This window comes from Eimeria tenella, genomic scaffold, assembly GCF_000499545.2.
Source record: "Eimeria tenella Houghton genomic scaffold, Eth_scaff28, whole genome shotgun sequence".
NCBI classification, from domain to species: Eukaryota; Apicomplexa; class Conoidasida; order Eucoccidiorida; family Eimeriidae; genus Eimeria; species Eimeria tenella.
Window position 1 is genome coordinate 258582 of NW_013542676.1, and position 11757 is coordinate 270338.

Consider the following 11757-nt stretch of genomic DNA (forward strand, 5'->3'; position numbering starts at 1 on the left):
CGGCATCTGCCTTGCCCTGGTGTACATACACCCCAGCGCTGCAGACCCGGCAGTGTGCCAGCTGATCATCTTCCGCAACAGTTCCTCCAGGCATTGACATGTTTGCATGCACAGACACGGAAGTAATACCGGCAAATATTAATGAAAGAGCCTAAGTCCTCTTTAACTACCTCTTTGGTTTGCTGCATGTCAAAACCGAACAGCTGTTGGCTCGCAGCCTCCCCCGACAAACTACAAAAAGCACACTTGGGGTCTTTGACCCAAAAGGGGGGCCTCCAGGCTGGTTTATTAGTTCTGTTGCATTCGGGAAAGGGCCCCCTTTGCCTGCCCTTGCAATCGGGGCCCCGGGACCCCCCCTCGGGGGCCCCTTGGCCCCCACTTCGGTACCCAGGGGCCCTCTTCAGGGATTTTCCACATCAACGAAGTTGAAAGCTCCAAGAAAAAGTTCAAGTTGGCCCTTTCAGGGGCCCCTCTAGCGAACAAGTCTCAAGGGCACAAAACACCTTTTGGCGCTTCCTTTGGAGACCCTCAGGGGGAAGCCCAAGGAGGCCCCCCACAGGGGACCCCTTCTGGGGCCCCCATTCGGAGGCTTCCTACGGAAGCCCGAAAGGGGCCTCCCCGGGGGCCCTCAGAACCCCTTCGGGGGCCCCATAAGGAGGCTTCCAAAGGCCTTGCATGCAAGAAAAGTTTCTTATTGTGCTGCAGTCAAAGCGAACTCCACCAAAGTACGAACTCCGTAGCCCGTGGCAGATCCCGACTTAGAGCACCACGCCGGGCCTGCGATGTCTATGTGGGCCCACGGCGTCTGGGGAGAAATAATCACAAGTCCAAAAATATGAATTTAGGATTTTGCGCACAAGCATACATGCTAATACTAAATAGATATAAATATATATATGTATATTAACGGGAGTAACAAATAATGCTGCAGACGGAAGACTCCGAGACACATGGCACACGCCGACGCGGCAGCGGCCAGAGCAGTCGGCAGCAGCAGCAGCAACAGCAGCAGCAGCAACAGCAGCAGCAGCAACAGCAGCAGCAACAGCAACAGCAGCAGCAGGAGCAGCAGCAACGGCAGCAGCGGGAAAACTGCACCTTCTCGACGAATTCCTTGAGGAACACAGCCGCAGTGATGGCGCCTCCTCCCTTCCCCTTGGTCGCTGTGTTGTTCAAGTCTGCGCATTTCGACTCCAAGTTCTCTCTATAACGAGAGACAAATGGCATGCGCCACATCTTTTCGCAGGACCGGTCTGCACTGTACGTACACCCGAAACACACTGCAACAGACAAGGCGCTCCAGGCAGTGGCTGGCTCTCATCCGGAACCGCAGCAGCAGCAGGGGGTGAAGTGATGCAAGAAATAAGAAAAAGGAAAAATCAAAGATGATCCATGAAAGGAAACTGGAAACAAAGAAGAGAGGGAAGCCAGGACTAGGCAAAACACCAAAGCCCACAAAACCCCGCAAAGACCATCCAGAAAGCCAATTTTGAAGATTTAGTGAGAGCCAAGCAAAAAACGCTACAAAGCGGCAAATGCAGACTGGTTGAGCAACGAGCAGCAAAAGATAAGACCGCCAGTCACAGCACAAAATCACAGCAGGAACAAACAGCAGCAGCAGCAACCGCAGCAGCAGCAGCCGCCCCCGCCGCAGCACCAGCAGCAGCAGCCGCAGCAGCCACAGCAGCAGCGACGAACCACTTGAGTATCTTTTCTGCGAGTTGGTCGTCGGGGCTGAAGAGTCCGGCGTAACTTTCGCCAAGAGCGACGACGCATGCGCCGGTAAGTGTGGCGACGTCGAGGATGGCGTCCACTTCGAGTTTTTCGGCGAAGACGAGAGCGTCTGCGAGAGTGAGGCGGCCCTCAGCGTCGGTGTTTCCCACTTCGACAGTTTTGCCGTTGCTGGCCGTCAGCACGTCTCCCGGCCGGTAGGCCTGACTCGAAACCATGTTTTCTGCTGCAGCAGCAACGAAGTGGACTTCCACGCCTGCAGGCTGCAGCAGCCCCAGCGCCCGCGCCGCGCCCAGCACTGCTGCTGCGCCCCCCATGTCGAACTTCATCAGCTCAATTGAAGTTTCCGCGCGCTTTATGTTGTACCCTCCGCTGTCGAAGCACAGGCCCTTCCCCACAAAGGCCAGCTTCCGCAGGGGGGCCCCCGGGGCCCCGTCGGTGGCCCCCTTCGGGCGGTACGTCAGGTGAATGAACTGCGGAGGGTACATCGAACCCTTGCAAACTCCCAAGTAGCAGCCCATCCCCAGCGCCTCCACCTCCGCCTGGCCCAAAATCTTACACTCCAGGCCAAACTGAAGCAGCACACGAAGCCACAAAACCAGAAAAGACAAAAGAGAGGTTTATTCCAAACAAATACCTTCTTTCCAAACCCAAAGCGACGAGTTCCCGACAGAAATAGATCTAAAGACAAGTCATAGTCGAATGCCACAGAAATGCACACCGAGACCGCAGCAACTAGCACACAGCCCAGAAGAAATAAGCAAAGAGGTCAAGAAAAAGAAGCAAAAAAGCCGGAAACGAGAAAGTCACCTAGCAGCAAACTGTGTGGCAACGCCAGCAGCAGCAGCTGCTGCTGCAGCAAGCCGCTGGCTCTGCAGCCGCGAACTTGCATCTGGGGATGCTGAGCTTATATTCTGCCTCTCGGCAACAGCAGCAGCAGGCTGCTGCTGCTGCAGCAGGCTCAGCAGCAGCAAAACCACAATACGAATTGGCTATGTTACCTCTGCTGCCAATGATTCTGCTGCTTTCGCTAATGTTACTGTGGTGCAGTAGTTAGCCGGGGAGTTGACCAGCTCGCGGGCAAAGTGGACTCCGGCGGCCACATGGCGTGCGGCCTGGGCGCAGCAAACCCCCGTGCAAGTTGAAACTTCAAACCCTAAACCCTAGCTCCAAACCCTAGCTCCAAACCCTAGCCCTGTGACGCCGATTCTCCCCACCTGCAGCACAGCTTCAGTTCCTTCCTTGTTCGGTGCGAATATCGTCAGCTGTTCCACTTCACTCGTCTTCAAGTTCTTCGTGCCAGTCCCCTTGAACCTGCGCGCGCAAACCCCAAACCCTAAACCCTAAACCCTCACGCGCAACGCGGCCCCCGCCACAGATCCAAAGCAACAGCGCCGTCCACGCCAAGAATGGAACCTCCACAACCCTCAGTACGGGAGTAGCAGCAAATGCAGCAGCAGCTGCTGCTGCCGCAGCAGCAGCGGCAGCTGCCGCAACAGCAGCAGAAACTGCCGTCGCAGCAGCAGCTGTGGGAACAGCAGCAGCAGCAGCTCACCTATTGTCCGGGTTCATTTCGACGAGAATTGTCTCGAGCACAGACTGCAATTTTCTGAGGAACATTTTGGGGGCCTCAGGGCAGGGGCAGCCTTGGGTCAAGTCGGGAATGTAGAGAGCAGCAGATCTGATTTTCGACTTTTCGCGAAGTGCAGCAGCAACAGCAGCACCAACCACTTGGGCATCGAAGGTCTTGTGCTCTCCGCAGCCAACAGCCATCAAGTAACGGGGGGCCCCCCCTGGCACCCGCACGGACACAACGGACCTGCAGCAAAGCAGCAGTAGCCAGTGCGCAGTAAGAAGCAGCAGCAGCAGCAGTTGCTTCTGCTGCAGCAAGGGGGATAAGCAGCAGATGCTGCAGCAAGCAATAGGAAGTAAGCAGCAGCAGATACAAGAAGCAATACGAGGAAGCAAGTAGCAGCAACTGCAACCTGTAAGAAACGCGCAGCAGCAATAGGAAACCAGCTGCAGGCTGCAACAACCGATAGGAAACCAGCAGCAACAGCAAGAAACAAGAGAAAACAAGCAGCAGCTGGTGCCAGCGCGCAGTGAGAACTGCGTAGCAGCAGCTGCAACAAGCTGCACGAAGCAACCAGGAGCAGCTGTCAGTGCGCAGGGAGAAACAAACAGCAGCCACTACAACAAGCAGCAGCAACAAGCAGCAGGTGCTGCAGCAAGCAGCAGCAAGCAACAATTGAAAGAACTCCAAGGAAATCAATAAATTGCCGAAATCCACTGCGAAGGCGAGCGCAGCAGCGCCCTCAGGGAAGTGCCAAAGGGAACATTTCGGAAAAGAGGAAATCAGGAAGAGGCCACAAAAAGAAAGGATAAAATGGGCAAAATGGCGCAAAAATGGGAAGCTTATCAGCAGGCCAGGGGAGAGAATGACAGCCAGACGCTGCAGCGGCAAATCCCCAGCAGCAGCAGCAGCAGCAACTCAGCAGCGGCTGAGCCAGGGTAAACGCAGCAACACACCGCCCGCAGCAGAAACGGCGCAGCAGCAGCAGCAACAGCACGTCCATAGCAGAGACGACACAGAAGCAGCAGCAGCAAAACGACCCCAGCAGCAATCGCAAGTCCACAGCAGCAACACACACCGCAACAGCAAATGCACAGTAGCCACAACACTGCCATAACAACGGTCCACAGCAGCACCAGCAGCAGCAGCAGCAGCAGCAGTAGCAGCAGCAGTAGCAGCAGCGGCAGTAACCGCATACCCCGCATCTCCCTTGAAGTCTGCTTCCTCAATGGCCCCAGCCAAGAGGGCCCCCCGCTGCTCATCAAAGGCAGCAGCCTGGGGGCTGAGGGCCCCCTTAGAGACGAAGACGAAGCAGTCGCCTTTGTAGTTTTCCATAGCAGAAAGAGGTTCAACTGAAAATTTAATCTAAAAAAGCAAAATAAATGAAACGAAAAAGGAAAAAGGAGTCAAATAACAGCCATAGACACGAGAACTACAACTGCAGCCTGCAGCGCCGCTGCAGCGGCGGCAGCAACGGCCGCGGGGCTGCTGCAGCAAGCAGTGGCGGCAATAGCAGCAGCAAGACGGCAAGGCAGCAGCAGCAGCAGAGGCAGGAGGGCAAAGCAGCAGCGCCAGCATCAGCGAGCGGGCAGGGCAGCAGCAACAGCGGCAGCACGGGGGCAAAGCAGACCCCAGAGCTGCAGCAAGAAGGCAATGCAGCAGCAAGAGCAGCAGAGAGAGGGCGAGCCAGCAGCAACAGCAGCAGCGCTCACCTTGTTCGCCCAGCGGCACTCCGTTAGAGGCATCTCCGGGGGGTCTGTCTTGACAGTTCGGGGCTGAGGTGGCACCATGGTGGTTTTGTGTCTTCTGGCAGCAAGTAGAGATGAGCTGGGGTGTACGTACGCCTCAAATTTGCTGTGTGGCTGCAGACAGCCGCTCAAACTGCGCGCAGACTGGACAGAAAAAGGAGGAGCAGCAAATAGAGGCGAAAGAACACCAGAGGCCACGCGAAACGGAGCACGCATTCTCGCCACTGCTCTTCCAGCCCCTGCTGCTGCAGCTGCTGGCATTTCTGACGGCAACAAACCCTCCCGTGCAAAGCAGTTTAGCTTCTGCACGGGAGCGCTTAGCCCGCGCAACTGGGCTGCCTCCAGCCGTGCAGCGAGGCCGGACTGCAGCAGCAGCAGCAGCAGCAGCAGCAGCAGAGGGCTCCTCAAACAACTAGATCTTGTGTGCATCTGCCTACGGCCCACAAGCGCCCTAGGGAGCCAGTGGGGGCCTCGGACAGAAGCAGAGCTCGGGAGCGCCTCGCTAGGGGTTGGGAGTCGACCACACACTCAATGCTAGGGAAATAGAGGGGGCCGCACTAATGGTACTGAGGTCAAGCTGAACACTCTAAGCAGACCCCATTAGCCCGCAGAAATTGGCGTCAATTGCGCGCATGCATGGCAGTTAATAGAACAGTGAAGAGTGCGGAGTGGAAAAGCGCGCAGGGGCTGATGCTGCTGAGGGAAACCTACCCGATGCGACCTCGCAGGGACGAGTCTTCTTGTATGAATTTATTATCTCGTTTTACCTTATTTGAATTCACGAAGGAAACAAAAGCACGATTAATGTGCGTTCGTCCTCACACACAATGCGCACGCCTCTGACTGCTGCGCAGCGCGACGTGTGTACCTACGTACGCCGCCGGGCAACGCAGCGCCCAGGCCACTGCCACTTCGGGATATTTTATGCGCTAAGTGGAAGCCAAGTCGAATTGGAGGAATTAAAAGAATGCCATAATTACTTATAGTGCACTGAAGCCACACGACGCGCAACAACTCGCCACTTTCCAGTGCCGCACTGAGGTCGGCTGCGTCTATCGCAAACTATTAGCAACGAGGGAGTGTCTTCGGTTTTCTGAAAGCCGTTTCAACTGCTGCCATTTATTGCTGTTCTGTACAACAAGTAGCAGCGCCGCTGAGGTCTATGCGTCGCTGGCTACATCATAGGTGGAATGTAGCAGAGATCAGACAAACTGCCTTAGAGAAATTGGCGCGCCACTGTAAATGCCAGGAAAAAGCCAGAAACAAATTGGAGGTGCGAGGCTGTCAGCGTCAACGCAACAGTGTAACGAGGAGGCTAAGGGATTGAGCCACGATCTTGAGAGTACCCTTAAGGGAGCACTCATTTGCATTGGCAGAAGCTCTGAAAGCAGTTTTTAGTCAGAGTGTTTACATTCCATGTGCACTGAGTTTCTCATGTGTGTCTAAACCACGGCGTTACAAGTTCTGGATCCACATGGAGAGTCAACGGACTTTGACGTACCTCCTGTTTGCCTGGTCGTTCCAGGCACTGCGGAGGCCCGAATTTCTTGTTGTTGTTGAACAGCTGCCAACAATAAGAGCCCACCACACCTAGTTCCAATAGATCTACTTACAGATGCCAGTGCTTGCTCCCCTTGCTCCGACTTCGCTCGCACTGCGAGGCCTAGCCTCTCTGTGCTCTGTGCACTAACGTAAATCTCCTCAAAGCACTGATCTAGGCCATGCTGCACTAGTTTTGGCTTTCTTTTGGGTTGCTTTCTAGCCAGCCACTGCAAGAGGCCCACACGACGACTGCCTACCGGTACTCGATGTGTTCCGCAGAGACGACATTGCCCCTTCGTGGCCTAACAAGGCATTAGTTGTTTATTTAGCAGCTAAAAAAAAACACATATGTAATGATATATCCAAGAACTATCAAGTGGGGAGGGATTTGTAACGAACAAGTGGGAAACTTGCCGCCACAAGGGGTGGAGGGGGTAGGAAAGGGGAGGCTGGGGCTACTAAAACTGCTTTTCAGCTCGCAAATGGCAAATTCAAAAGTTTAATCGCGCAGTTGAAGGAGTTGCCGAGTGGCACGTAGAGAACAGAGTCCTCAAGCACCTTAAAGCGTCGTTGCATAATTCTTTTGGGTCCTCAGTTCTTCAACAATGCCGAGCTTCCGGCGCTGCAGTTTAGGAAAAGGTGCAAAATCAAGGTTGGCATGCTCGCCAAATGCACCCCTCTGCGCGTTCAAGCACCAACTTCATGCTTTTTCAATGCAGTCCCATCATCTAGACAATCCTTCTGTTAAGCAAAATGAGGGCGTGGGTCTTTATATTGCTTTTTAACATGATGGATTGCTGAATTGCTAGATTGATCTGAAGGTGTCACGAGCAGACTAGCTGCACAGTGTTTACAAACAGGAGCCGCTGGCAGGCCCTCGATCGCTTTAGCAAATACCTGCTGCCAGCACACCCGAAAGCTCTAACTGAAGCGTTTTTTAAAGGTCAAAGCAAAGGCCTCGTAGGAGGAGTACCCTGCGCTGCGTGCTTTCTTCCACTCTCCCGTTTCTACTGGCTTCGCCGCGTATGTGTACCTTTGCTGAGTTCTTTTGTTGGCAGCAAACAAGCGAAATGGCACACAGCAGCTCACAGATTACTCTCGCAACCACTTGCATGCCCGTCGCATCTGACAGCTTCTAGAAAGGTGGGACAGAGGCCGTGCCTTCCACAAGACACCGAATGAGGTGTTGCAGAGTGACCACGCTGTTGCTTGTTGAATGTTTAAAACGAGCTCGATGAAGCGTCTAAAGCAACAGGCCTGGTTGCATCAGAAGCAGTTTTCCCTTGGGCGGTTATACAAACTCCACGTCCAGGGACCCCTACTGCTTGTGCGTTTCTGCGGAACACAAAGTATTCATCTCTCTCCAAATGCAGGTTTCAACTACATTTGCTATATTTTCGTGGTGGTGTCCAATGGAAGGAAACAGACAGATCGAAAAGGCATATGTGTACCCTCCCCAGATCTTTTACTGGCACGCCACGGCATGTAGAGGTGCACTAAGGAATCTATGGAGCCCTTAGTACACTGCAGAGCCTATAAAGCACTTTTGCAGAGCACAGCAGAGCACCTGAAGGGCACATGTAGGGAATCTCCAGCCTTTGCATACCCCCTTTTAGGCGATGGGCAAAGGTGCACTCCTTGGTTTTGGAAATGGACAACTACCTTTTAAGTAAAGGTTAAGCACTTTTCTAATTAGGGGATCGATTGAGTACGGCGGTGTATTTCACTTAGCACATTCATCAAAGCACGTGCTGCAGAAGTTGCGTAGATGCTAGCTGGCCACCTGTGTTGTTTGGTGGAAGCACTATTGAGCCTTCGCGTCTCAGCACAGCATCTCTGGGACAGAAATAGTCTTCTACGTCCCATTTTTAAGGCACCTGATTGACTAATTTAAGCTCGGCTCACGGAGGTTCCTACGTTTCGGAAACCCCGCGTATGCATTTTTGGATGTTATTGAAAGGAAGGCAAAACTATTACCACGGCCATCTTGGAACACGGCACCAACACCTTCGGGAGCTCAAGAACGTTTCAGCCCTTTCATATATAAGTTTTAACATTCCGTCACACGTGGAGGTCCAGTTCATGTATGTTTTTAATAATTTCTAGGGGCACGATGTGTTGCCTAGGGCGCATGCGCCCAACAATTCGTTTAAACTGAAGCACATTAGAATATGTAGTCATTTGTGTATTCCACAGGAATAGATGCACTCAAATGCAGCCTTCTTTCTGACGGATAGTGGCCAGAGCACAAAAGTGAAGGAAGGCGTTGCGCGGCCGACTATGGCGTGCAGTGTCGGCGTTGCGCATAGAAGGTGAAATGAGAGCCTTCCTGTGTGTGCTTTGAAACTTTTCAATTCGGGCTTGCATAGTTATACTATTTCGCTGTGATTCAAGTTACAGCATGCATTCTTACGGCCACTGCTTCTGAGTGCTGCTGCTGCTGGCGCTGCTGTCGCTTAAGCGCTCTGCAGCTGCCGCCAGCCATTGCTCCACTCCCTTTGCTCGAGGCTCCTCCATCGCTTTACCCTATTATTTTGTTTAAATTAAGAAGGGCGTTACTCAAGCACGCCATCAGTGACTCAATCAATTTCAGCATACGCGTGAACCGGCGGTCCCCGTACACAGTCCAAGCATTCGGGGGCCCCCCCCTTAGCTTTCAGAAGGCACCTAGCAGGGCCCCTACGAATTTGGCAGTGATGATGCTTTCAGAGGTCGAATCGTGGGTTCTAGACGAGTCTGATGGCCCCGAAGCTGATCTAGGTCCACCAACTGATAGGGGCCCACCAGGAAGGACCTGGGCCTCCCGAGGGGCCCCACAGGAGGGGCCCCCCGGAGGTCCCTCAGGATCTGCAGTAGACTTGGATGATTTTCTAGGGGACTACGAGCAGCCACAGACGTCATTATGGGCCACAGGAACAGATGTCGATCTGTCGCCTCTGGGGCCCGGCCCCAATGACGGTGCAGCAGCAGCAACAGTAGCTGCTGCAACAGCAGCCGCAGCAGCAGTTACCAAAGACAGACCTAGCTGGCCGCTTCTTCAGTCAGAGGAGCCGGCTCGCAGTGGGCTTACCAGGAGTACAGGGGAAGATTCAACTGACCCTCGGAGGCCTCTGCAGGGGCCCAAACCCCCTTGGGCTCCCCCCAGCTTGAGCTGCAGCGACAAGCCAGCAGCTGGTTCTTTAGGTCCTACGGCGCTTGGGCGCATGCGCTGGGTGGAGAGTTACTTTTGGGACTTCGTGTCTCGCGGGAGCATCCGTGGTTTGTGTCGCGAAGTGTATTCTTCTGTCTTTTTGTCATATTTATATGTTTTTGTCTTGCTAGTTAATGGGTGGGTGTTGCTGCGGTGGCTTTCCCTGGCCCCCGTGGACGGAGTCCTCGTGGCTGCGGAGACCTTCGTTTCCTTCATGCTCATTTTTGAGGTTACCCTCAGGTCAATTGTTCTGGTGCGCCGTCTCCAAAAGTGACCCCTTGTACACTACTTGTAATTTCAAAGACAGGTTGTTGAATATAAATTCAAACAAGCAAGTGGCACAGGAACAAGTGACAAAACGTGTCGCGTAATGCGTTCAACTCAGCTGGCGAACAAATTGAGTTTGTTGCACGTAATTCTTCTTTCTAGTTAGGCCATTAGATTTGGAGGCGGAGCCCAGAGGAGCTTCGCTTCTTTTGAAGTTTCCCTAATGTGTCTTTTTTGTTTTGGATGTGCTGTAATGCAATTCATGTACTCTTGTGGGCCTCGACAAGAGCGCTTTCTAAGTACTTTTCATTGTTTGTTGCACCTGTACCAGTGTCTGTCGCACTCCCTCTTCATCTGCTTGTTGTCACTCTTTTCTTTATCCCCAATATTTACTTTTTTCGCCTTTACCTTGGTAGGTTGTTTTGTTTCCACGTGTTTCCTCTTGTTTCCATCAGGGCCCTACCTGCTTTTCGTCATGTGCCCACATCTTTGACTGTGCCGTCACTGCTATCTCCGTGACCCTCTTTATCAATAGCGGAGATCTCCAGTCACTTTTCAGGGCCTCTCGAGCCCCTCCTGTGCCACGTGGTACTTCTGGGGCCTCAGGGGCTGCTGACGACTTCTTAAGAGAACTTATGACGACGCTGCGGATCGTTACGCAAGTTGTGCGTCTCGTCCCGCTTGCAATGCACCAAAAGCGAGCGAAAGTAAGTGTTATTTGCTTGGACTGTTTTGCCACTGTAGGCTTCCATTGTGGCAGCTTATTGGAAGATTCTTGCGGCAGTGCGACTCTCTAAGGCACTGGTCTGAATCCTCAGCATCACCAGGGGACCGAATAGAAGGGAGTGCATGTTTCGCATGTGGCGTCGAAAGCAGCGCTCCACACGAAAAGATGCATGCACAAAATTGGCACATTCCTACTTTTCGAGATGTCCAAAGCGCTGTTGCTTCTCCACGGTGTGTGTGATGCAGCTGCCGCAGGATGGTGTCGACTTCTCGCGTTTGGACCCTTACGATGACCTCTGATAACTCGTTTTCTCCTTGCCTGGAAATGGCGGAGAAGTCGCTGAAGTTGCCGGAAACTAATTACGGCAGTATATAGGGCTTGAAGAATCGCACAGGAGCTACACAGCGCAAACACCTTTTTAATTTGTGAGTTGTGTCTTTCGAAAGTGCTGTCTCACAATGGCAGCAATTAGCACAAACTAATGGAAGTATTTAGTTTTTCGTAGACGAATTTGCGAGCTCATAAGCGGATTTGTTAGTTAGCCCATAGAGTGGCATAGACGCCTACCTGTGAGCTTAAGTATAAGGAATACTTACCTGAAAGCCACGGATACCGGTAGACATGTGGATTAAGGTAGTGCAGGGTGTGGATAGAGGGTGGAGATTGCTGCCTTAGGGCTTCTCTGGTCGGTCTCCTGGGAGTGCTTTCTGCTAATTGTCTCAAAAGTTATGCTTTCGCAACCGTTCATAATCTATCTTTCATCGTCAGAGCCTGTCAAAAAGTAATAATATGCTCAGTGGAAACATTAGTGATTTAAGTCCTGTGTTTTTAGTGTGAATGTTGTCGGCCTCCATTTTCTCAATGTCGCAAGCAGCATCGAATGACAAGGAAATTGAAGAAAAGCTAGGGACAGACACGGTTCCAGGCTTTGTCTGTTGGTTTGCCAGTGGGGTTCAGGGATCCTCTTGGAGGCCACACC

At 52.9% G+C, this 11757-nt stretch overlaps 2 protein-coding genes across 2 annotated transcripts; one reads left to right on the forward strand and one right to left on the reverse strand.

Annotated features, from left to right (window-relative positions):
• Nucleotides 1-691: 691 nt before the first annotated feature.
• On the reverse strand, nucleotides 692-5094 carry ETH_00012380 (cytosol aminopeptidase, putative; the record flags this gene model as incomplete). Its single annotated transcript, XM_013375478.1, has 8 exons — nucleotides 692-805; nucleotides 1099-1258; nucleotides 1699-2303; nucleotides 2733-2846; nucleotides 2949-3045; nucleotides 3287-3550; nucleotides 4503-4669; nucleotides 5017-5094. The coding sequence occupies 8 exons, from the start codon at nucleotides 5092-5094 to the stop codon at nucleotides 692-694; spliced, it is 1599 nt and encodes a 532-aa protein (XP_013230932.1).
• Nucleotides 5095-9290: 4196 nt separating this feature from the next.
• ETH_00012385 (uncharacterized protein) lies at nucleotides 9291-11077 on the forward strand (the record flags this gene model as incomplete). Its single annotated transcript, XM_013375479.1, has 3 exons — nucleotides 9291-10037; nucleotides 10507-10758; nucleotides 11024-11077. 3 exons carry the CDS (start codon nucleotides 9291-9293, stop codon nucleotides 11075-11077), a joined length of 1053 nt encoding a protein of 350 aa, XP_013230933.1.
• Between the last annotated feature and the right edge of the window lie 680 nt (nucleotides 11078-11757).